This window comes from Aquarana catesbeiana, linkage group LG09, assembly GCF_042186555.1.
Source record: "Aquarana catesbeiana isolate 2022-GZ linkage group LG09, ASM4218655v1, whole genome shotgun sequence".
Taxonomy (NCBI): Eukaryota; Metazoa; Chordata; class Amphibia; order Anura; family Ranidae; genus Aquarana; species Aquarana catesbeiana.
The window spans coordinates 90,880,932-90,905,326 of NC_133332.1; the positions used below are offsets into that span (position 1 = coordinate 90,880,932).

Below are 24,395 nucleotides of genomic sequence, written 5' to 3' on the forward strand. Positions count from 1 at the left end.
CAGATATTGACACATGCGGGTACATCATTATTACTATATTCCAGTCCTTCCCAAAAGAGCCCTTGTCATTGGATTGTCTGAAGAAGGTGAGCGGGGCTGGGAACTGAGGGGCAAAGTTCCCAGTGTCGGAGTACCAGAGGATTATAATAAGCCAAGCCAATGGGCCTTTCAGCTACTGCCAACACATACACACTTATTTGAAAGTTTATAGTCATACTAAATTGTATTCGTAACTTGATTTGGAATAAGGATGGGCTTCTAGTTTTTTTTTCTACTTTATTTCCTTCAGGATCAGAATAAGATAGTTGCGTGTCAAGTTACTCAGGATACATTTCTTGGCTGCTAAAATGGAAACATATTCAAATCTTGGTAGATTATGTTTTCCCTTCCCATATTGTTCTGTAACCAGAAACAAGGCAGAATAATGGGTGATTTATCTCTGTTGACTGATTACCTTTAAATCATATTTCTGTTTTCTAATTTTTTGTATGGAAGGACAATGATATCATCTGAAGAAGATCTGCTTTGTCACATTTCAGTTTAGGGCATTTTGTAAAATATTTTTATCCATTCTGTTCCTTTTAAAGAGGATCTAAAATCTTGACTGTTACTTTTAACCACTTCAGCCCCGGAAGAATTTACCCTCTTCCTGACCAGAGGACTTTTTGCGATTCGGCACTGCGTCGCTTTAAATGACAATTGCGCGGATGTGCGACGTTTTTTTCCTCAGTTTAGGCTGATACGTATTCTTCTACATATTTTTGGTAAAAAAAATCGCAATAAGCGTTTATTGATTGGTTTGCGCAAAAGTTATAGCGTCTACAAAATAGGGGATAGTTTTATGGCATTTTTATTGATGATTTTTTTTTACTAGTAATGGCGGCAATCAGCGATTTTTTTTTTTTTTTTAATCGTAAATGCGACATTAGGGCGGACACATCAGCCAATTTTGACACATTTTTGGAACCATTGGCATTAATACAGCGATCAATGCTAAAAAAATTACATTGATTACTGTAAAAATGTCACTGGCAGTGAAGGGGTTAACCACTAGGTGGCGCTGTAGGGGTTAAGTGTGTCCTAGGGAGTGATTCTAACTGTGGGGGGGAGGGGCTGTGTGTGACACGTCACTGATCAGCGCTCCCGATTACAGGGAGAGCTGATCAGTGCCAGTGTCACTAGGCAGAAGAGGGAGATGCTTGTTTACATTAGCATCTCCCCGTTCTTCCTCACCGTGAGACGATCGCGGGTATCCCCGCGGACATCGCAAGCCGCCTCTTAAAGGGCAACGTACAGGTACGTTAATCTGCCTGTACGTGCCCTTCTGCCGCAGTATATCTGCGTGAGGCGGTCGGGAATCGGTGTATATAAACCAAAGAACAAAAATGTTATATATTGCAGCTTGTCCTTAGATGTGGAGGCTACTTTAGTTTTAATTTTTCAGGCTAAAACAAAAAAAAGGAAAAGAAGCCAGAACAATAGAAAATGAATGCAATCACCCAGCTAAGGACTGGTAAGTTATCCTGTCCTAGATGTGGAAGTGAGACGGGAGATCTAATACACATGCTCTGGAGGTGCCCCAAGCTACATAGGTATTGAAGAAGGTGATATATAAAATAAACCTAGTTTTTGGAACAGACTTATGCTTGGACCCGATGATATGCATATTGGGATACCTGGAGCAGAGTATGGGACCCGGGGCTGTGAGATTAGCTATTTTGAGATGTCTGTATCAAACCAGAAAGGCGATTACCTGAAAGTGGATGGACCCCAACTTACCACCTACAATGGAGTGGCAGAGAAGGATTAACAACACAATAATAAGAGAGAGCCTGATTTATAGGAGAAGGGGAGATAGAGGTAGACTCGAAAAGATATGGAATAAATGGATAGAAACCCCCGGTTTGATGCCCGAGAGAGCAAACCTTTAGAAAGTTTCTCCTTTCTCTTAAATTTTTTGAACTTGACCCAATTCTAAATGAGACGGGAGGAAGGTGGGGGGGGGGATGAGTAACCAATTGGAAAGATATGCTACTATGTATAGAAATGTTTGTTTACTGGGAATAAAATGAAAAATTAAGTTGATTTAAAAAAAAAAAAAAAAGGACTGGTAAGTTGCAATGAATGACTTTTTTCGTTTTTGGACTTAAATTTGCGGCGCAGCAGTTTTGATCAACAAGTCAGTCATTGTCAGTTAATGCCAGGTAGGCTTATGACACGGCCTGGAATACCTTCCAGGCTTTCTAGTCTAGGTATCCTAGGTGTGATTGCCACAACATTCTATATCTACTTGCGTTCGTTGCTTTCTGCCACTCATAGCTCAAGCTATCCTACAGTACGATAAAGACATATCTGGTAGGTGTCCAGCATTTTTGCCCTTGCGGGACCCTAATAGGCCTTCCATTTTTGCAGCACTTCCCATCTAGGCCATTTTTAAGGAGATTCAGAAGAGTAGCCCCTCTACCACGGTTAGCAGACTCCCCATTACAGGGCATATTTTCCGGGGCATGTCCCTTTTACTCTCCAGGGCTCCTTTTTGGGCTGCTACCCAGCTTGGTAAGTTCATTCGTACTTGACAAGATCCCGCATACTTTTGATCTACCAGTAAGTTAGGTACACCGATCATTTCTGGTTGCAGGATGCAGCAGACAGGAGCCAGTACTGATGTTAGAGTTTTCGAGACCAGCAATGCCTGGTGCCCGGTCGCAGTTTTCGATCAGCTCATGGTGATCACTGTGGATAAACCCAGGGATAGTCCACTTTTACCTTTCCTTAGTACTCCCCTCTCCACGGCACAGTTAATGAAACATTGCCGCACCCTGCTGTCAAACCTAGGTATGTCCCAAAAGCTTATTCCGGCCATCCTTTCAGGGTAGGGGCGGTTTCCACTGTTTCTGGCCAAGGGGTCCCTGTTCACGTAATTAAGAAGTTAGGTAGGTGGAATTCAGCATACTTCTCCATATATATATATATATATATATATATATATATATATATATATATATATATATATATATATATATATACACATGTGGAGATGTCACGGGCACTTCATGCATGTGGCTGATTTATGCTGCTATGGTGACTTTCAATAAATCTGTATTGCTAGCTCATCCTACTGTCTTTATTTTTGCCCCCTTTATGCTCAATTCACATCTATGCATGTTGCTTTTGAGCGTTTCTGCAGTGCTTTTTGCGGTGTTTCCCGCGTTTTTGCACATGCATTTTTGCCACGTTTTTGCAGCGTTTTGTGTTTTTTTTTTGTTTTTTTTTTACAGTGTTTTTTTCATACTGTATACAGTGTAAAAAAGAAAGAAAAAAAAAAAACGCAAAATGCGGTAAAAACGCGGTAATTGCGTTTTGGATGCGGGTCCATTGAATTCTATTACACACAAAACGCTGCATTTTGCATGAAAAAAGTCCCCGACCCTATCCAAAAACACAGAGGCACAAAAATGCATTGATGTGAACATGTTCCATAGGAACCCATGTTAAAAAATTCCCAGGCATTTCTGCAAAATGCAAAATGCATCAAAAAACGCATTAGTGTGAATAGAGCCTTAGGCATGCTAACCACGTGACTACGGCACACCCCAGGTCACTTCCTGTTTTCCCTTCATACCTTTCCTAATACGGTCTACTAGAGACTGCTAGTACAAATATACATACAAACAAGTTGCAACATTGGCGTGATGCTGCAGCTGTCCCCTGCCGGCCCTAAACCAGAAAACTGCGCAATCACATGACTGCTGATCGCTCAGTTCTTGGTCAGCTCTGAGCAGAGCTCTGCCTCTCCAGTGCTCACTAGAGCGCCAATCTGGAGAGGGGATAGGCGCAGCTTGCTTTAGCTCCGAGCCATGTGCAGACAGCTAAAGTCAACTGTCAATCAGGCAGCTGGGTGGTTCCCGACAATAGAGTAAGGATCCTTTCAGAGCCTGAAGTGGCTCTGTGATGTCCGCTGACAGCAGTCTTTAGCCTGTTAAAAGCGACTCTGGGTAACAGGAGAGCAAAAGAAGGTTTACTCCTGTGACCCACAAGAAAAGTATGGAAAAAAAAAAAAAAGCTTTGGCCATAATTCTCTTATAAGGGCCCTTTCACACTGGGGTGGTTTGCAGGCGCTATTGCTCTAAAAATAGCGCCTGCAAACCAACACTAAACAGCCGCTGCTGGGGCTCTCCAGTGTGAAAGTTTCACACTGGAGCGGTGCGCTAGCAGCACGGAAAAAAAGGCCTGCTACCTGCATCTTTGGAGCGGTGAAGGAGCGGTGTGTATACCACTCCTTCACCGCTCCTGCCCATTGAAATCAATGGGACGGCGCAGAGGTGCTTTGCGGTGGATTTTAACCCTTTCTCAGCCGCTAGCGGGGGTAAAACCGCCCCACTAGCGGCAGAATACCAATGGTAAAGCGCCACTAACAATAGCGGTGCTTTACCGCCGCCCCTGCCCCAGTGTGAAAGGGCCCTAAGTGTAGTTGTTATACCCTGCATGGGAAATGCACAGGTTCATGTAAATGAAGATATTTTTATATTTGTACATAGTTACACTGGTTCAGCTTGGATCAATATAATTATGTATATACCATACATGGCCAATGCCCCTGGAAACTAGAAGATCACTGAATTAGACAATGCTACTACAGTGATCTCCACTTGCTTCTGAGTACCGTGATGAGCAGCCGGCCTAATGTATTGTGGACACAGGAGGTCATCCACTCAGTACCGGGGCCATTCATTTTCTGAATGAATACAATGCGTTCTCTGATTGGGCAAGGTGGAGAGGTGGGGTGGTGATACAACAATGATGGTGACATCACAGTGGACCTTATGTATTAAAACTAATATGTTTGAAAATTACTAATCATGGCTTTATAGCAAGTACCTTGAATGTCTGCCTTCCAAAATGGGGTCGTTTTGTGGGTGTTTCTACTGTCTTAACACTTCAGGGCCTCCAAAAATGTGGTAGGTAGTCAAGAAATGAGATACATAATGTATCGCCCTTAAAAGCGTGAAGGTGCTTCTTGGATTTTAGGCTCCTCTATGTGTCTAGGCACCATAAAAGTCTTACATGTGGTATTGCCATACCCAGGAGAAGTAACAAAATGTGTTTTAGGCCATGGCGTTCGGTCCATTAGGTGTGGATGGGCGCCGCCCCCCCCCCCCCCCATACATGCATCCGGCCCCCAAATCTACATGCAGGGCATGGATTCCAACGGGGTTATTTTTTTTTTGAAGCACGTGATTAGAACCAGAGGCTCTAATAGGCTTCAAAAGAGGACGGGCTCGAGGCGCAGAGCACTGCACCCTGAGCCCACCCAGTTATGTGACAATAGTGAATGAATATTTGCTATTGTCACACTGATCCTCCTCCCGACCAATCAGGAAGCGGGTCCTGAGACCCGTCACCCGATTGGCTGAAAGGACAGGCGTTCCTATTGGCCGTTTTGGAGAAGGAGGCGCACGAGAAACCGCCGCCCGGAGGGAAGCGCAGCCCGCTTGATGGGGTAAGTGCGGGGCCGACCGACGGGGGGGAGTTGTATTGTTTGCCACCCCCCTTCCATAAGAATAAAAAAAAAAAAAACAACAACCACCATTAGTTTTGGGGTGTGGCTGTAAGCATGGCCATGCTGTGTGTGAAAAATAACTTGTTAAAATGACAATTTTGTGAAATAAATTTCAATTTCATTTACTTGCCTTGTTTTCCAAAAAAGTTGTAGTTAGATCTTTATAATACTCACCACGCCTCTTACTGTATACCTTGGGGTAACTACTTTCTGTAAAGGGGTCACTTTGGGGGTGTTTGTACAGTTCTGGCATTTTAGAGCTGAAGAAATGGCACACGGGATTCATACATTTCAAATGTATGTACCAGTTTGTAGACTCTTACAGTGTAAATAACCTACACTTATTTGTTTTGTTTTTTACAACAAAAAAAAAAATATGTAGCAGAATACATTTGGGCATTATTTTGCGATGAAAGATTTTTTTATTGGGTATTTTTTATTTTTAATAACAGAAAGTACAGAAAGTAAGAGAAACATTTTTTAGTCATTTTTCTTTATATAGTAAAATATAAAAAAAAGCAAAGGTGATTGAATACCATCAAAACAAAGCTCTATCTGTTAAAAAAAAAAAAAAGATATAAAATTAATTTGGGTAAAGCGTTGCTTGACCAAGTAATTGCCGGTCAAACTATGACAGCACTAAAACTGAAGAAAGGAAAGGGGTGTAACATGCTGCTACTGAGGTCATGGACATCTTCCTTTTCGAACAAAATGTACGGGAAGTGTTCTCTCACATGTTACACATATCACATTATTTTCACTATTGGAGTTATATGGACAAGGTGGGGGTACTTCGGACCTACGAATGCAATCGATGAGCTCAAAGTTTGTGCTACTTGTAACATTGCTAGGGCCTGGCACCCCACTACAGATGTCCTGCACGGTGGCTGCGGTTGAAACGATGAAAGTGTTCACTTCCTTGCATGTACCGCGTATAATGAATAAACTGTTGTTCATGACGGTGTTACAGTCGATGCTCGATGTGCTTGTAATGTGCTTCCTCTGAAATGTTGGCCAGTCCTGAGACAAGGACAGATGGGAGAGACCCAGGAGGATCCCAAATACCAGAAGAAGAGATTTTGCACACATTCTGTCCAATGTTTCTGAAAAGAGAGATATAATAAAAATGTATCACTATTTACAAGATATCAATAAGACAATGAAGATAGAATTGTTTCAGGGAGAACATATTTAATTTTTGGGGGGGGATTGATGGGATGTGTATTCATGGATGTTTATTTTATTAATGTTCTTCGTATTTCTTGTAATTATTATTTGTGTGCTATCCCTTTTATTTGTATATTCTCTCTGTGTAAAATTGGGGTAACCATTTAAAGCCCTTAAAAAACAGCACAAGCCACTTTAATTTCTCTTTCAGCATTGACTCCAATTTATTTTACCACAACGGTTAAAATTTCCCATATCTCCAAATTCTTATCAAACCCAACCGCTTGTTAAATATCAGCAACACAGGGAGGGCACTGTTCGCAATGAGTTGGGTGACTCATAGACCTACAGAGGGGTTGATTTACCAAAGGCAAATAGACTGTGCACTTTGCATATGCAGTTGCATTTTGCAAACACAGTTACTCCAGAGCTTAGCAAATGATGTAGAGCTTCACTTTGCAAAGAATACCCAATCACATGCAAGGAAATGAAAAAAAAAAAAAGGTAGCAGAGCTGTATGGTGTAGTATCAAAATAATAAACAGAATTTAAATAAAAATATAAATGTGATGTCAAAAATTGCTTGAACCCCTTGATGCCGATGTAACACAAATATGCCCCATTGCACTGGGCTTTTTGCCGTGGGGCTGCATATTGGCATATCTCCCTTTGTGCTGGGAGTGCGCCACACAGTGTGCTCCCAGCACCGAGACTGGGGTCTCACCGAGGGCCCCGGGCCCCATAATAACGATCAGGCCTCTGATTGGCTACCACAGTGATCAGTCACTGTGAAGCCTGTCCCTGTGTTTCTCTCTCTGTGAATATTGAGGAAAGATACATTGTATCTGTCTCTCCTTGCAGAAGGAAAAAAAGTGTGTGTAAAAAATAAATAAATAGTAAAGTAAAAGAGAGAAAAAAATACCTAGATCAAAGTTTGATCTAGGTCAGTGCAAGGGTTAGTGTTTTGGTCAAGTAAAGATCAAAGGTCAGGGCAGTATATTTTGGGCAGGTTTTTTTTTTTTAATTATTATGCGTCAGTTAGTGTCAGTGTGTTTTAGGTAGGACAAAAAAAAAAAAACGCAAAATGCGCACTATTGTTCCTGGGCTATACTACGGGTACAAACAACAAATAACATTCACATATGTTCCATTGTTGTGATCGCCAGGAGCAGGAGAATTTAAATTTGGGTTGTTTTTTGGTGGTAGGTTATGGTAGTAACAAAATATATACAGCTAAATTTAATTAACCACTTGCTTACTGAGCACTTAAACCCCCATCCTGCCCAGACCAATTTTTAGCTTTCAGCGCCGTCACACTTTGAATGACAATTGCGCAGTCGTGCTACACTGTACTCAAATGAAATTTTTATAATTTTTTTCACACAAATGGAGCTTTCTTTTTGCTAAACAAACAAAAAAAAAACAGATATTTAAAAAAAAAAAAAAAACATTTCATAGTTTGTTATGAAATTTTGCAAACGGGTAATTTTTCTCCCTAATTAATATTCGCTAATGAGGCTGCACTGATGGGCTGCACTGATAGGCACAGATAAGGTGACACTGATAGGCACTGAAAGGACGGCACTTATGGGCCCTGATGGGTGGCACTGATGAGTACTGGTAGGTGACACTGATGGGCACTGGTAGGTGGTATTGATAGGCAGATACAAAAAAAAACAGTCACTTCCAGCGCTAATAGGTCTTCCAAGGTGAGGGGTAACAGATGTCAGATAAAATGGTAATGTGAAAGGTATATATGGTATCCAAAACTGGGTGGATGCTGCCTTCCTCAGATGGGGTAATCCGAAAGGAACTACAAGAAAAACACAAATGGAAGGCGTGCACACCTAGTGCATTACCTAAGATAATTTAATAATAAAAATGTTTTATATAAAAGTGGGTACTCACAAAATGCAACTGACAAAAGGTGAAGGAGCGGTGTGTATACCATTCCTTCCCCGCTCCTGCCCATTGAAATCAATGGGGCACCGCGGCTATACCGCTGGCAAAGCGCCTCTGCCGAAAACCGTCGCTAAAATGACAGTAAAGCGGCACTTTACCACCGACGCATCTACTGCCCCAGTGTGAAAGGGGCCTTATTGTAGAACATAAGCAGAACAAGCAATTAATCCCTTAAGGCCCATTTACAGCAATACAGTCTGTTGCAGTGCACTAAGACAAGCGGGGGTTGTGTTAGGGTAGCCCACTCATTATAATTCAGTTGCTAACTCACCTCAACAGACCAATTAATGAACATGACCCTTTTTTTTGATGCACCACAATGTGGCATAACACAAAACACAGTATGTGTGTTGCAGTGTGCTGGCCCTGACTGTTGGGGTGCCATTGACAAAGAATGACACTGAACAGTACTCACAGCCAAGTGTTGATGCGACTAACAAATGACTGAAAATGGGATAAAAATTTTTTTTATTGGGAGTAAGAACCAAGATGCATCTGCATCTAAAGAGAGTGCATCCTTGTCATCAGGGCTAGAGGTCAACAAAATGAATATCATCATCAGAATAACTTATTCATTAGAGCCAATGAGCTCTATAAACTCCAGGCTTTTTACAACAATGTAGATAGGAACAACCTGATAAAAATGTCAAAAGCTGTCACACACACCTTCCCACAGACAGGGACTGCAGACTGGGCTAGGGGTCTATTACTTCCCCCAGCCTTCTCCCCCACTCTCCTCATCCCCCTCCTCCCCACCCTACCCTGTACTCAGTACACAGTGCAACCCTGCACTCGGTAAGTAGCGCACAGGGCAACCCTGCACTCGGTAAGTAGCGCACCCCGCAAACCCTGCATTCAGGACGTAGCACACTCAGGACAGTGCACCCCTGCATTCAGGATGTAGCGCACCCCTGCACTCAGGGCGTAGGGCAACCCTGCACTCAGGGCATAGGGCAACCCTGCACTCAGGGCGTAGGGCAACCCTGCACTCTGGATGTAGGGCAATCCTGCACTCAGTACGTAGTACAACCCTGCACTCAGTACATAGCAACCATGCAACCCGGCACTCAGTATGTAGCGCAACCCTGCATTCAGTACATAGAGCACCATGCAACCCTGCACTCAGTACGTAGCGCAACCCTGCACTCAGTACGTAGCGCACCCCGCAACCCTGCACTCTTTATGTAGTAAACAAAATGCAAACCCCTGCACTGCACCGGAACAAAGGATGCGGCAGAATGAGGTTTTGCCTAGGGTGTCAAAAATTCTTGCACCAGCCCTGCTGGGAGCTACATCTGCTGGCTTCATATGCCAATCCAAAGTCATACTGTTCAATATTTAAGGTGTACCGGACCTGAAAAAAGATTACATTTTCTGGTCCTGAACATAAGGAGCACAGAAACTATATACAAAGACAATAAACATTCCCTTTATTGGTTAGTTTTTAGAGTATGACAAATGTCCTTTTTTGCTACTTTCTTGGTGCTCTAACTACTTAAAGTAGAAGTTTAGCCAAAAATGAACTAAATCTATTGGCAGCCACATTCTAAGACTAATCTATCTAACCCTGTAAAGTACAAATAAAGTACAGTAAATGTAAAGTACAAATCGCTATACATACATTTTCTGCAGCCGCTCCAGTCCGGTCCCATGCTGAGTTGTCAGGGGTGGTTTCTCTGTGTAGGTGTGTGCAAGAGAGACAGCCGACAACGGAAGCCCTATAGTAAATCTATGGGTGACTTCACTTCCCCGCAACCCTGCACTCAGTATGTAGCGCAACCCTGCACTCAGTATGTAGTGCACCCCGCAACTCTGCACTCAGTACGTAGCACAACCTTGCACTCAGTGCATAGCGCACCCCACAACCATGCAGTCACTACATAGCGCACCCCGCAACCATGTACTCAGTATGTAGCACACCCCACAACCCTGCAGGCAGTACGTAGCACACCCCACAACCCTGCAGTCAGTACGTAGCGCATCCCTGCACTCAGTATGTAGCACAACCCCGCACTCAGTACGCAGCGCACAAGCACAGCGGACATGAACCTGTCATCCACGTGCTCAGCGGGGATCAGTGGACGGATGCTGAGCAAACGGATCGCAGCCGCAGTCCGCCCCGTGTGATAGGGGCCTAAGTCACATGTTTTCTGCTCAAACAGCAGCTCTCCGCCCCTTTTTTTAGCAGCACTCCACACCTTTTAGTTAAAAAACGCCTGACAAAAGCTGCAAAAACATGTGTTTGTTCCAAAAATCGCTCAAAAACACTTGAAAATAAAAAAAAAAAACACTTGAAAAAAAATGTTTGAAAATGTGACGCTTAGGTGTGAATGTAGCTTGGATTACTGTATAAATTTTACTGGCAGGGAAGGGTTTAACAGTTTTTTTGGTAGCGTTTTGATACAGTCGCTAACAGTCAGGAGCTTTTTTACCTGTGAGTCTCACTAGTGTACCACTAAATTTAGAGCCCAAAATGGCAAATCGAAGGTACACTAGTGAAGAGGCCTACACGTTTCTGAGCATGACAGATAGTGAAGAGGAAATCACTCATCTGTCAGATTCAGGCTCAGAATACGATCCTGTAGAGGACAGCGGCTCCATGACAGATAGCTCTGACGACAGAGTTGTGGTCCCTGCCAAGGTCAGGCGTACCAGACACCGAACAACTTCTTCTGTCGTTGATGTGCAAGAACCACAGGTCCCTCATATGGAGCAGAGCAGTACTAGCGACGCTATTCCTTCTGGTGAACTGGTAAGCACCAGCGGCCTAGTACACCCCGGTCGTAGTCAAACCAGCACTGCGAGTCCCATAAGTGCAGTTCAAGCTGGTGAGGTGGCAAGCACAAGTAGTGTCCCGCTGCCACCAAGAAGAAGACAAACACAGGCCGTTATGCCCATAATTGGGAACCCACAACTTCTGCAGCACCCGTACTCCCCCCATTCACATCCCCAACCAAATGCAGTCGGCTGCATGAAAGGCATTTTCTTTATGTCCTCCCGAGTACCCCTACCCAACGAACCCCCCAAAAAAGATGTAGTGTGTGCAGCAAGCACGGATATAGGCGTGACACCCGCTATTATTGTCCCTCCTTTCCTGACAATCCTGGTCTTTGCATTGTTGAATGTTTTGAACGCTACCATACACTAGTTGAGTATTAGCGTAGGGTACAGCATTGCACAGACTAGGCACACTTTCACAGGGTCTCCCAAGATGCCATCGCATTTTGAGAGACCCGAACCTGGAACCGGTTACAGTTACACAAAAAAAAAGTTAAAAAAAAAAAGTAAAAAAACAAAAAAATATATAAAATAAAAAAAACAAAAATAGCTGTCGTTTTATTGTTCTCTCTCTATTCTCTCTTTATTGTTCTGCTCTTTTTTACTGTATTCTATTCTGCAACATTTTATTGTTATCATGTTTTATCCTGTTTGCTTTTCAGGTATGTAATTTTTTATACTGTTTACTGTGTTTTATTGTTAACCATTTTTTGGTTTCAGGTACGCCATTCAGCTGCAGCGCGGATTTATTTATCTTGACAGCAACAACTTTTGCTCCCACGATACATAAAGCCGTGATTTCAGCGGAGGTGATATATGCTGAAGCATGGGGGCAGCAGGGGCGGAGGAACGATTTGCTCCTAACTTTTTGGGCGGATGCCCCCATGCTTCGGCATATATAAATGGTGCATGTATACCCATCATTAGAAGTGGGTGGATGAAGGGAGGCATTGTAATAGTGGGCATACCCACCGATCAATCTCTTTTTTTCGTTCAGACCACAGGCTGCATAAAAAAAAAGATTACAATATATGCTCAACAAGGACCAGCAACGTACTGGTATGTTGCTGGACTTTGAGTGGGTATACCAGAATGATGCCTGCAGGTTTAGGTATCATCTTGGTATCATTCTTTTCAGCCAGCATTCGGCTTTCATATAAAAGCAATCTTAGCGGCTAATTAGCCTCTAGACTGCTTTTACAAGCAGTGGGAGGGAATATCCCCCCCCACCGTCTTTCATGTTTTTCTCTGGCTCTCCTGTCCCAACAGGGAACCTGAGAATGCAGCCGGTGATTAGGCCAGCTGACCATAGAGCTGATCAGAGACCAGAATGGCTCCAATCATCTCTATAGCCTAAGAAACCGGAAGCTACGAGCACTTCATGACTTAGATTTCGCCAGATGTAAACAGCTCCATTGGGAAATTGGGAAAGCATTTTATCACACTGATCTTGGTGTGGTCAGATGCTTTGAGGGCAGAGGAGAGATCTAGGGTCTAATAGACCCCATTTTTTTCAAAAAAGAGTACCTGTCACTACCTATTGCTATCATAGGGGATATTTACATTCCCTGACATAACAATAAAAATGATAAAAAAAAATGAAAAGAAGAGTTTAAAAATAAGATAAAAAAGAAAAAAAAAGCACCCCTGTCCCCCCCTGCTTTCGCGCAAAGGCGAACGCAAGCATTGGTCTGGCGTCAAATGTAAACAGCAATTGCACCATGCATGTGAGGTATCACCACGAAGGTCAGATCGAGGGCAGTAATTTTAGTTGGTATCCATGTACTCGGACTAAGATCATCTTTTTTATTTCATCACACATTTGAGCAATATAGTGTGTTTTAGTGCATTAAAATTAAAAAAAATTGTGTTTTTTCCCCAAAAATTGCTTCTGAAAAATCGCTGCGCAAATACTGTGTGAAAAAAAAATGAAAACACCCACCATTTTAATCTGTAGGGCCCTTGCTTTAAAAAAAATATATAATGTTTGGGGGTTCAAAGTAATTTTCTTTAAAAAAAAAAAATATTTTTTCATGTAAACAAATAGTGTCAGAAAGGGCTTTGTCTTCAAGTGGTTAGAAGAGTGGGTGATGTGTGACATAAGCTTCTAAATGTTGTGAGTAAAATGCCAGGACAGTTCAAACCCCCTCCCAAATGACCCCATTTTGGAAACTAGAGACCCCAAGCTATTTGCTGAGAGGCATGTCGAGTCCATGGAATATTTTATATTGTGACACAAGTTGCGGGAAAAAGACAATTTTTTTTTTTTTTTTTTTTGCACAAAGTTGTCACTAAATGATATATTGCTCAAACATGCCATGGGCATATGTGAAATAACACCCCAAAATACATTCTGTTATTTCTCCTGAGTACGGGGATACCACATGTGTGAGACTTTTTGGGAGCCTAGCCACGTACGGGACCCTGAAATCCAAGCACCGCCTTCAGGCTTTCTAAGGGTGTAAATTTTTGATTTCACTCCTCACTGCCTATCACAGTTTCGGTGGCCATGGAATGCCCAGATGGCACAAATGACCCCATTTTGGAAAGTAGACACCCCAAGCTATTTGCTGAGAGTTATGGTGAGTATTTTTCAGATCTCACTTTTTGTCACAAAGTTTTGAAAATTGAAAAAAGAAAAAAAAATGCATTTTTCTTTTCTTTCTTCATTTTCAAAAACAAATGAGAGCTGCAACATACTCACCATGCCTCTCAGCAAATAGCTTGGGGTGCCTACTTTCCAAAATGGGGTAATTTGGGGGGGGGGGGTTGAACTGTCCTGGCATTTTATGGCCTTCAAAACTGTGATAGGTAGTGAGGAGTGAAATAAAAAATGTACGCCCTAAGAAATCCTGAAGGTGGTGCTTGGTTTTCGGGGCTCCGTACGCAGCTAGGCTCCCAAAAAGTCCCACACATGTGGTATCCCTGTACTCAGGAGAATCAGCAGAATGTATTTTGGGATGCAATTCCACATATGCCCATGGCCTGTGTGAGCAATATATCATTTAGTGACAACGTTTTGTAATTTTTTTTTGTCATTATTCAATCACTTGGGACAAAAAAAATGAATATTCAATCTACTCAACATGCCTCTCAGCAATTTCCTTGGGGCGTCTACTTTCCAAAATGGGGTCATTTGGGGGGGTTTTGTACTGCCCTGCCATTTTAGCACCTCAAGAAATGAGATAGGCCGTCATAAACTAAAAGCTGTGTAAATTCCAGAAAATGTACCCTAGTTTGTAGACGCTATAACTTTTGCGCAAACCAATAAATATACGCTTATTGAGATTTTTTTTTACCAAAGACATGTGGCTGAATACATTTTGGATTAAATGTATGACTAAAATTGAGTTTATTGGATTTTTTTATAACAAAAAGTAGAAAATATCATTTTTTTTCAAAATTTTCAGTCTTTCTCCGTTTATAGCGCAAAAAATAAAAACCGCAGAGGTGATCAAATACCATCAAAAGAAAGCTCTGTTTGTGGGAACAAAAGGACGCAAATTTCATTTGGATACAGCATTGCATGACCGCGCAATTAGCAGTTAAAGCGACGCAGTGCCAAACTGTAAAAAGTGCTCTGGTCAGGAAGGGGGTAAATCCTTCTGGGGCTAAAGTGGTTAAAATAATATTTACCTGGTACAAACAATGCATGGAATGATGGGATTATTGCAGTGCCAAATAAATATAACGAAAAATTGTATACATTGAAATAAATAATTTTATTAGAAAAAAATCGTATTAAAAAAAATAGTTGCATTCCATATGTAATACAAATATATACAGGAACATATACAATAAATTTACAACTGATAGATGAAAACTATACACTTCCCTACTAGTTTCGCCAAAACATTGGCTTCTTCAATTCTACAGAAGGAAAATTCATTTAGTATAGTGAATTAAATTAACACATAAAGGAGCAAAAAACAAGGGCTGTGTGGCCCTTCGGGTCGCTCTGGGTATGGTTGTGTGATCTTAAGTTGATGAATTCTCCACTCTTGCTGGGTTTCACTGATCGGTTGCAACTATTAAGTTTCCATGCACTCGTGTTGGGGATTGGCATTGCGCTGCTGCACTTTCTCTGTTTTTTGCTCCTTTATGTGTTAATTTAATTCACTATACTAAATGAATTTTCCTTCTGTAGAATTGCAACCTAATACGTCCCCTGAAGAAGCCAATGTTTTGGCGAAACTAGTAGGGAAGTGTATAGTTTTCATCTATTGGTTGTAAATTTATTGTATATGCTCCTGTATATATTTGTATTACAAATGGAATGCAACTATTTTTTTTAATACGATTTTTCTCTCATAAAATTATTTATTTTAATGTATACAATTTTTCGTTATATTTATTTGGAACTGCAATAATCCCATCATTCCATGCATTGTTTGTACCTACTTTCTGGGATGAGGTGCCCTATCTAAGAATACATACAACACCACTAGCTCCATTTTCTCTCTTAATATTTACCTGGTAGTTTCATTGATTTGTTATGCATAGGAACTATATAAAAGGGAAGCAGCAATCGGGTAAGGGCACAACTACCCTCCCATCTAAGTGGTAGTCTGGGCCTTAGTCTCCTGTCTCCACACAGCCACCAAACATCAGCCAATTGCTGTTTTTGTTTCTGAAACCATTTTAGTTCGTACTTAATGTCTGTAGTAAGGATTGTAGTTGCACAGTATTCAGGGGATAGGGTGCCAACATTTGTACTGTTCCTGTCATTGTTAGAAAAACAAGTAAAATTTCCTGGTAATGCTTGTACTGATGGGGGTATACTTTGCATTTTAGTCTTAGGGTAGCTCTTTTTCTCATTTACACATTCCGACCCAGTAATATTTTCTGAAAACATTCTTATTATACAAGTCAAGTCTGTTTCCTCTTCAGGGAGAGGAACGGTGGCTAGTTGTGGAATATAATAAGGTTTACCATACAGCATTTCATACGGTGTCAATCCTGTAGCAGTAGGGGTAATTCTTGTGCTCAACAATGCCATTGGCAAACACTGAACCCATTTTTCCCTGTTTCCTCCATCAATTTTCTTAGTTTACTTTTTAAGGTACCATTGTGTCTCTCCACTGTGCCCACAGATTGTGGGTGGTAGACTCAGTGGTTTTTTAGGTCAATATTGTACCATTTAGCAATTTGTTGTATTGGTATCTGTTACAAAGCGGACATGTGAGGCAAAAATTTCTAGAATAGTTCGTAAACCCATATGTTGTGAACACCTTGTTGATCACCTGTACTATCCCTCCTTTTGAGATATCGGCTTGCCCATGGTTCAATAATGCAGCATATCTAAATAGTTATATAGGTAATGTGGGTTTACCTTCTGTACTTGTGTATATACCATTGACCAGAATTGCCCCTTTAGATAACCACTTTTGTTTTTCACCTGCCGGTGATGTTTTCTGCATTTCTGATAACCATGTTTTATCAATAGCTTTCCTTACTCATCATTTTCTTGGGGACCTGTATAGTATATGTGTGTTATCTGCTGTCATTAGCAGCTTTCCTTGCGGTCTTTTCTGCTAGTGCGTTCCCTAGAGTAATTGGATCTGTTCCCTTTCTGTGTGCTGTACATTTACAAATAGCCACTTGTGCTGGTTTTTGTACATTTTCTAGAAGGGCTAGGATAAGATCTCTATGTGAGATTAGTTTACATGTGGATGTAATCATACCCCTATTTTTCCATTGCTGGGCAAATATGTGTATAGTAGAAAAAGCGTATTGGCTGTCTGTATATATATTTATTTTTTTCCCTTCCCCTAGACTACAGGTCCTGGATAGGGCAATAATTTCAGCTTGTTGTGCATAGTAGGAACTGGGAAGGGTTTTGGCTTCAATGACCAGGTCATGTGTTACTATAGCGTATGCCGTTTGATTTACCCCTTTATCGTCTTTTTTACAAGACCCATCAACACAAAAGGTAATGTCAGCATCTAGAAAGGGAACATCAGTGAGATCCTTCCTTACAATCTACAGTCTAATAAAAGGTTTTACTGTAATTGGGAAGACCAAGTACAGAGGAACCCACAATGAGGTGCTTTACCTTCGTAAATTCATCCTCTGCTTGCACATTCCACTGAATGGAATCTTTTGCAGACATTAGTGAACCATAGATGAGATTAGAAAGAGGTACCACCTCCATAGCATAATTTGCTATCCATGCTCTACAGAAATTTGCCATGCCAAGAAATGACATCATTTCTTTTTTGGTACGTGGTTTGGGGACTTGAAGGATGGCCTCTTTTCGGATCTCATCCAAATGTCTGCCTTCCTGAGATAAAATATAACCCAGGTATTTCACCTTTTCTTTCCACAGTTGTAATTTGTCTTTGCTGACCTTTTGACCTTGGTCTGCGAGGAAATGCATCAGAGCCAAGGTAATTTAACATTGTCGCTCCAAAGGAGCCACTACCAGAATGTCATCTACATACAAGAGAATTTAACTTCCACTGGGAGGTACAAACTGAGACAAATTATTGGACATTTCTTGTGAGAAGATAGTTGGACTTTCACAATATCCCTGGGATAACCTGGTGTATGTGTACTTTTTTTTCTTGCACATAAATGCAAACCAGAACTGACTGTCTTTGTGTAAGGGAATGGAAAAGAAGCATTACTGATATCGATAACTGAAAATACCTTGTTCTCTGGGTAGAGGTCGTTCAGGAGGACATGCGGGTCTGGGACCACCGGGGCCCTCGGTAATACGGCCCTATTGACCGCCTGTAAATCCTGCACAAGTCTCCACCCATCTTTCCCTCCCTTATGCTTCCTATACCTCTGAATCCCTCAGGATTTTAGTTTCTCATCTGTCAGTTGGACCCAGTCCATGATAAGTTCTCCTAACTCATGCCATGATACCTTGGGGTTCCGGGTGACCGAAACACAAGGTACAGTATCCTGCCTGCATATTTGCAGAATAGGCTGTGGTAGGAGACAAGTAGCCACGCTATTTCCTTCCTTATCACGGTCCAGGCTTTTTAAGAATACTTCAGTGTCAGTGAGACTCATTAACTGTTTCTAATAGGACTTATCGGGCCCAGAAGTCTTTCTGTAGTACATGGTGCAATAGAGGTTTGTCTGGACCTTATACTTTTTCCTCACAGGCTCTTCATCAATTATTTCTGCCAGGGTTCTGGGTATATTTAATCCCTCAGTTTGCAAATTCCAGGCTGTACCAGTATCAGGGCTCATTATCCACAGCTGTGATTTGTGATCTGTGATATTTTGTTTATCGTGCACACGGAGCTCTTTTTTTGTTAATGTCTTCTCAAGTGGCGTCTCCAGCTTTCATATTTAGGGGGGCACATGGGGGGACAGGGACAAAAGTAGGGGGGCAACTATAAAATGCATATATATAGATAGATAGATATATATCTATCTATATATATCTATTTATATCTATATATCTATATATAGATATATAGATATATAAATATATACTGGGGCCCTTTACTACGACCCCACAATGGCCCTTTCACATGTTCTGCAGTGAGCTCCCTTCCTACTGTATTGGGGTCCCCCAGGGTGGCAGAAAACAAGATATATATGTCACCAGCATACCAAGAAAATATAAGGATCCAAAGCAGTGGGAGAACTATCAGGGTTGCAAAGGTTGTCTTGCCTCCGGGCCCTGGTGTTCTGACACTGTGGGGTTTCCCAGCCTCCTCTTGCTGTCCTGCCCCTGCTATTGACTGCTCTGGTTTGGCATCTCTTGGAATTTACAGGCTGGTTCTCCTGTCCAAAGGATGGGAGAAATCAGTCTGTTTTTTCAGTAACTGAGAGTCCTGGTGGAGTCCTTCCTGCAACTCGCTCTTCTCCCTGCCAATGAGGATGCAGGAGAAGGAGCAGATCGGGCGGCCATGGTTGTGTGAGCGCTCACATTATGCAGTGTCAGCAAGCAGAGGGAGGGGGAGGAATCACCCACAGGAGCTGACTGGGGACTCTCTCCCTCTTAGACATACCCCTATATCAAAATGACAATTAACCCAGAGAAACAAACAAGAACACACAAGAGAGTACACCCGCAGTGCTTGTCTACCGCCAGGTCGCCCTGAGCGCGTCTTCCCAAAACGCAGGCTAGTCACTAGGTCTGCCCATCCAGGATGGCCACAGACGGATCTATACGGGGAATACGTGACCACTTATTTCCTCTCAACAAGGGTAAAGCAGATAGGACAAAAACAGATAAACATTCGATCAATCTCTATATTGTATGTTGTATTAAAATCCCTTATTCATTAAATTCCTAATCAAGTCTAACCCAAAAGGTTAATAATAAAATAATAAAATAAAAATCTTACCTTGTCCCGAGAGCGGTCTCTTGTGCTAATCCAATAAGTCGCTGCCCAGGAGGCACTAGTTTAGCGGACCGGCCTCTCTTTAACGTCTAAGTTAAGACGGAGGACTTGGACTTCTGGCTCTCGAAGGACCAAATTGTTATGGAAATAAATTACCGTTTAAGACCGTCCTCGTGGATCAAGATAATATTTATTGCATATACAAGAGAAATGAATTGCATTACATGTTCATGCAGTCATCTGTCATTTCTGAAGAGAATATTGTAATACATGTCTTTTTATAGGCCCTGTACACCCCCTTTCCTGTTTTAAAAATGCCCAGTCACATGTTTCAACTTTATTCTGAACACAACAGGAAAGGTGGAAGTGTCTATTACAGACTTTCTTATGTACATTCACAATGGTTACAGGATACTGACTTGGAAAACTCCCTAAGCCATTTGCAAACAACAGGATGTTTCAAATAATGCAAGTCTAAGCATATTATAACTAGAGCTATAAGGCCATATTCATATCAAATGACATTTTCATAGAGGACATTTAAAGTATAATTTCTCTAACACATCTCTGTAAGTAATGTCCATTGTGCTGATTTTTTTTTTATACTAAACTTATGCTTTAAATCATATTAGAAGTCACGTTAGGATCAGATCCATGGATTTGCAATGCATTGGTTAACACACGTGAGGTAATACCCTTTACAAACGAGCACAGCACCTTGGTAACTTTTGTTATAAATTGCTTTATGCTCAAGTAATGGAACTTAAAGTGGAATTCCAGTTAAGTACCAACTATACATAAACCTGCTCCCACCCCCATTCTAAGCCTTATGCCCACTACCCTATAAAGGAAGGATGTGTGTACTTACCTATTCTGAGGATACTCTGCCCCAGTTACAAGAAAGGCTCCCACATAGGCTTTAGTGTAGAGCAGTGGTTCTCAATTCCTGTCCTCAGGACCCACTAATAGGCCAGAATTGAAGTATTACCTTGGGGAGATGCAGACTAGAATACTGCAATCACTGAGCAGCAAATGATATCACCTGTGATGTGTTTCAGTTATCTTGCAAACCTGGCCTGTTAGTGGGTCCTGAGGATAGGAGTTGAGAACCACTGGTGTAGAGGAAGGACAACAGACAATGGATGTCCCATAGTAAGAATATGGGTGATGTCATTGTCCAGGCTCTGCAACCATTGTAACTCCTCTTCACTGAAGCCGGCCGCTGGGGAGGTCATGTGACTGGAGCAGAGCACCCTCAGAATGGTCAATCCCTAACTACTCTTAAAAATACTCCCTCCCCCCTCCTAACACAGATTCTGACTAACCTATGTATATAAAGATCTGTATACTTACCTATTTTCAGGCCACTCCTGTCTGGTCACATGATTGGCTCCACTCTGTCTGCCAGCACCAGCTGCAGGGGAGAGGAGGGAGTGCCGACAAGGATGGGCCACAGTTAGCCTATAGGTGACATCACTGCTCAGGCATTCCCAGTCATTGTTGGAGCGCTCTCTCCATTCCCCTACAGCCACCGCTGGAAACTGGAATGAAACAGCCTGAATATAGGTAAGTATACAGATCTTTCTTACATAGGTTAGTCACAATAGGTGTTAGGAGAGGGGAGGGTGTATTTTTAAGAGTAGTTAGGGTTTGACTGAAATGCTACTTCCAAGTATATCTAAAGACAAAATGTTTGAGTAAGGGAGGAGCATAACCCATGTAAGTTTTTTTGCCATCTGCGTCCCATAGGGGAGATTTCTTTTCACTTCCTGCCCCATAGCCAAAACAGGAAGTGAGAAGAAGTCCCTCCAAAGTGAATGAATCCCGGGGTGTCACCAGGGTCATTAGAACTTGTGTCCTCATTGGAAGATTTCCCCTCTATTACTGTTCTGGTGTCAACCCAAATTCTGGTCTTTATTTTACCTTTACTTTTGATGATAACAGTAAACAGGACAAATAGAGGGTGAATTTCCCTAACGGGGACACAGACAGCAATAAAAACCTGTGATGTAAAAAGAGTTGAAATTGAAGCAGCACACCATTGCTAAAAGTTACAGATACATCAAAAATTAGCCAATGCGTTTCAGGGGTCTAAGTGCCCCCTTCATCAGGGCTAGAAAGAACATAAGATTTTCATATCAATCTGATATCGATATAATATCCCCTGCTCGGGTCATAATTAAAACCATATAGTCAATAGTAATGAGTGTGTCAAAATAAATTACACAGAAATGAGAAAATGAGTACTGAACAAAAATGAGAATATGGGTGCTGAAAAAAATAAAAAATAATAATCATCTTGAAACTGGTATGTGTATAAATTGAACCATACATTATACAATCTGATTGTAACATCGTAAAACAAATTAAAAAAATAAATGACAAAATAAATAAGTAAAAAAAAGAATAGCATAACAATAATAATAGTATTACTACTAATAATGATAGTACTAATGACAATAATAATCATAATCACCATTGTTAAAATGATACATTCTTGGTAAAAAAAAAAAAAAGTACCCTAAAGGTATCAAAGGTATAAAAAATTAGTAAAATTATATGTGTGTAACTTGAACCATATATTATACAATCTGTGTAAAAATGAATGAACCCCGGGGTGTCACCAGAACTAGTGTCCTCATTGGAAGATTTCCCCTCTATTATTGTTCTGATGTCAACCCAAAATTCAGGATTTTCTTTTACTTTCGATGATAATGGTAAACAGGACAAATAGAGAGGGGGAATGTCCCTAATGGGGACACAGACAGAAATAAAAACTGACAGGGGTTCTAATCCCTCTCCACTCCATCCAAAACTAAAAAAAAAGTTTTGGTTCTAGTTATTACGTTATGCAGTTGTATAATTATTACCACGCCATGAAATGTATTTGTTGTATATGATAAGTAAAAATACCTGAATTTGACTTGGTATTAATCTCTTATACAGCCGCACTCAGACTGGGAACTAGTTATGTGTTCTGCATGCAAAATTGCCTACAAGTACCATACTGATAGGAGGAGAGATCCAACAAGTGACATCAACATCTACAAGAGCAAATGCTCTTTTACTGTTCAGCGAGTATGCTGGGGGTAGAGAGAAGACACCGCTGTAATCTTTACCTGTAACTGTGCGGGATGGCTGTGTCTATATCAGGACTGGATGGATAGATCCTTTAGATGCTAAAATAGCTCCCATATATGTAGACTTCATTTGTGTATTTAGCTGTTTGCTAGGAGATCAGTTTTAACATACACTAAATTGTCAAAAGTATTGGGACGCCTGCCTTTACATGAACTTTAATGGCATCCCAGTCTTAGTCCGTAGGGTTCAATATTGAGTTGGCCCACCCTTTGCAGCTACAACAGCTTCAACTCTTCTGGGAAGGCTGTCCACAAGGTTTAGCAGCGTGTCTATGGGAATGTTTGACCATTCTTCCAGAAGCAGATTTGTTAGATCAGGCACTGATGTTGGATGAGAAGGCCTGGCTGGCAGTCTCCGCTCTAATTCATCCTAAAGGTGTTCTATTGGGTTAAAGTCAGGACTCTGTGCAGGCCAGTCAAGTTCCTCCACCCCAAACTCGCTCATCCATGTCTTTATGGACCTAGATAAAGACTGTAGCACTGGTCCAAAACATTTGGTGGAGGGGGATTACAGTTTGGGGTTGTTTTTCAGAGGTTGGGCTTTGCCCCTTAATTCCAAGGAACTCTTAAGGCGTCAGCATACCAAGATACTTTGGAAAATTTCATGCTCCCAAAATTGTGTTAACAGTTTGGGGATGGCCCCTTCCTGTTCCAACATGACTGCGCACCAGTGCACAAAGCAAGGTCCATAAAGACATGGATGAGCGAGTTTGGGGGTGGAGGAACTTGACTGGCCTGCACAGAGTCCTGACCTCAACCCGATAGCAGGGGCGGCCCATCCATTAAGGGTGCACATCAGTGCCTGACCTCACAAATGCGCTTCAGGAAGAATGATCAAACATTCCCATAGACACACTCCTAAACCTTGTGGACAGCCTTCCCAGAAGAGTTGAAGCCGTTATAGCTGCAAAGGGTGGGCCAACTCAATATTGAACCCTACAGACGAAGACTGGGATGACATTAAAGTTCATGTGTGTGTAAAGGCAGGCGTCCCAATAATTTTGACAATATAGTGTATGTTAAAGAAAACATAAAAATGACGAAGTTACTCACCACCCTTGTATCCTATCTTGTATCCTGTTAGGTAGTAGGAGAGGCACAATGAAGACCTATAAAATGATAATAAGCTATGAGTGACTGACACCAACTGGAATAATAACATGAAACACAAAGACATGGCAATATTACAATACATTATAGTGTGTCCCTCTCCAGTCCCCGTACCTGATATGTAGACGGACTTTACTATGCCGAGGAATCTTCACAGACTGACTTTTATATCATTTTCTATGGGCTTTAATCTAAAAAGGAAATGTGAAATGCCGACCACAAACCAACTGCTCCATGTCCACACAGCCCTTATCTCTGATTGGTTTTCACCACACTGTGGGGCGGTGCCTGTAAAGCATGGATCATCTGCCTAGGGCAGGGATAGGCAACCTTTGAGAGATGGAGATCTACCTGGACAACATTGAAG

General features: G+C 41.7%; 1 protein-coding gene across 1 annotated transcript; it reads right to left on the reverse strand.

The window, feature by feature from the left end:
• Positions 1–5,977: 5,977 nt before the first annotated feature.
• LOC141107913 (oocytes ribonuclease-like) lies at positions 5,978–24,194 on the reverse strand. The gene is made up of 3 exons (XM_073598971.1): positions 24,143–24,194; positions 23,972–24,027; positions 5,978–6,663 (listed from the first exon to the last, which is right to left on the reverse strand). Exon 3 carries the CDS (start codon positions 6,647–6,649, stop codon positions 6,245–6,247), a length of 405 nt encoding a protein of 134 aa, XP_073455072.1. The 5' UTR covers positions 6,650–6,663; positions 23,972–24,027; positions 24,143–24,194; the 3' UTR covers positions 5,978–6,244.
• Positions 24,195–24,395: the final 201 nt, after the last annotated feature.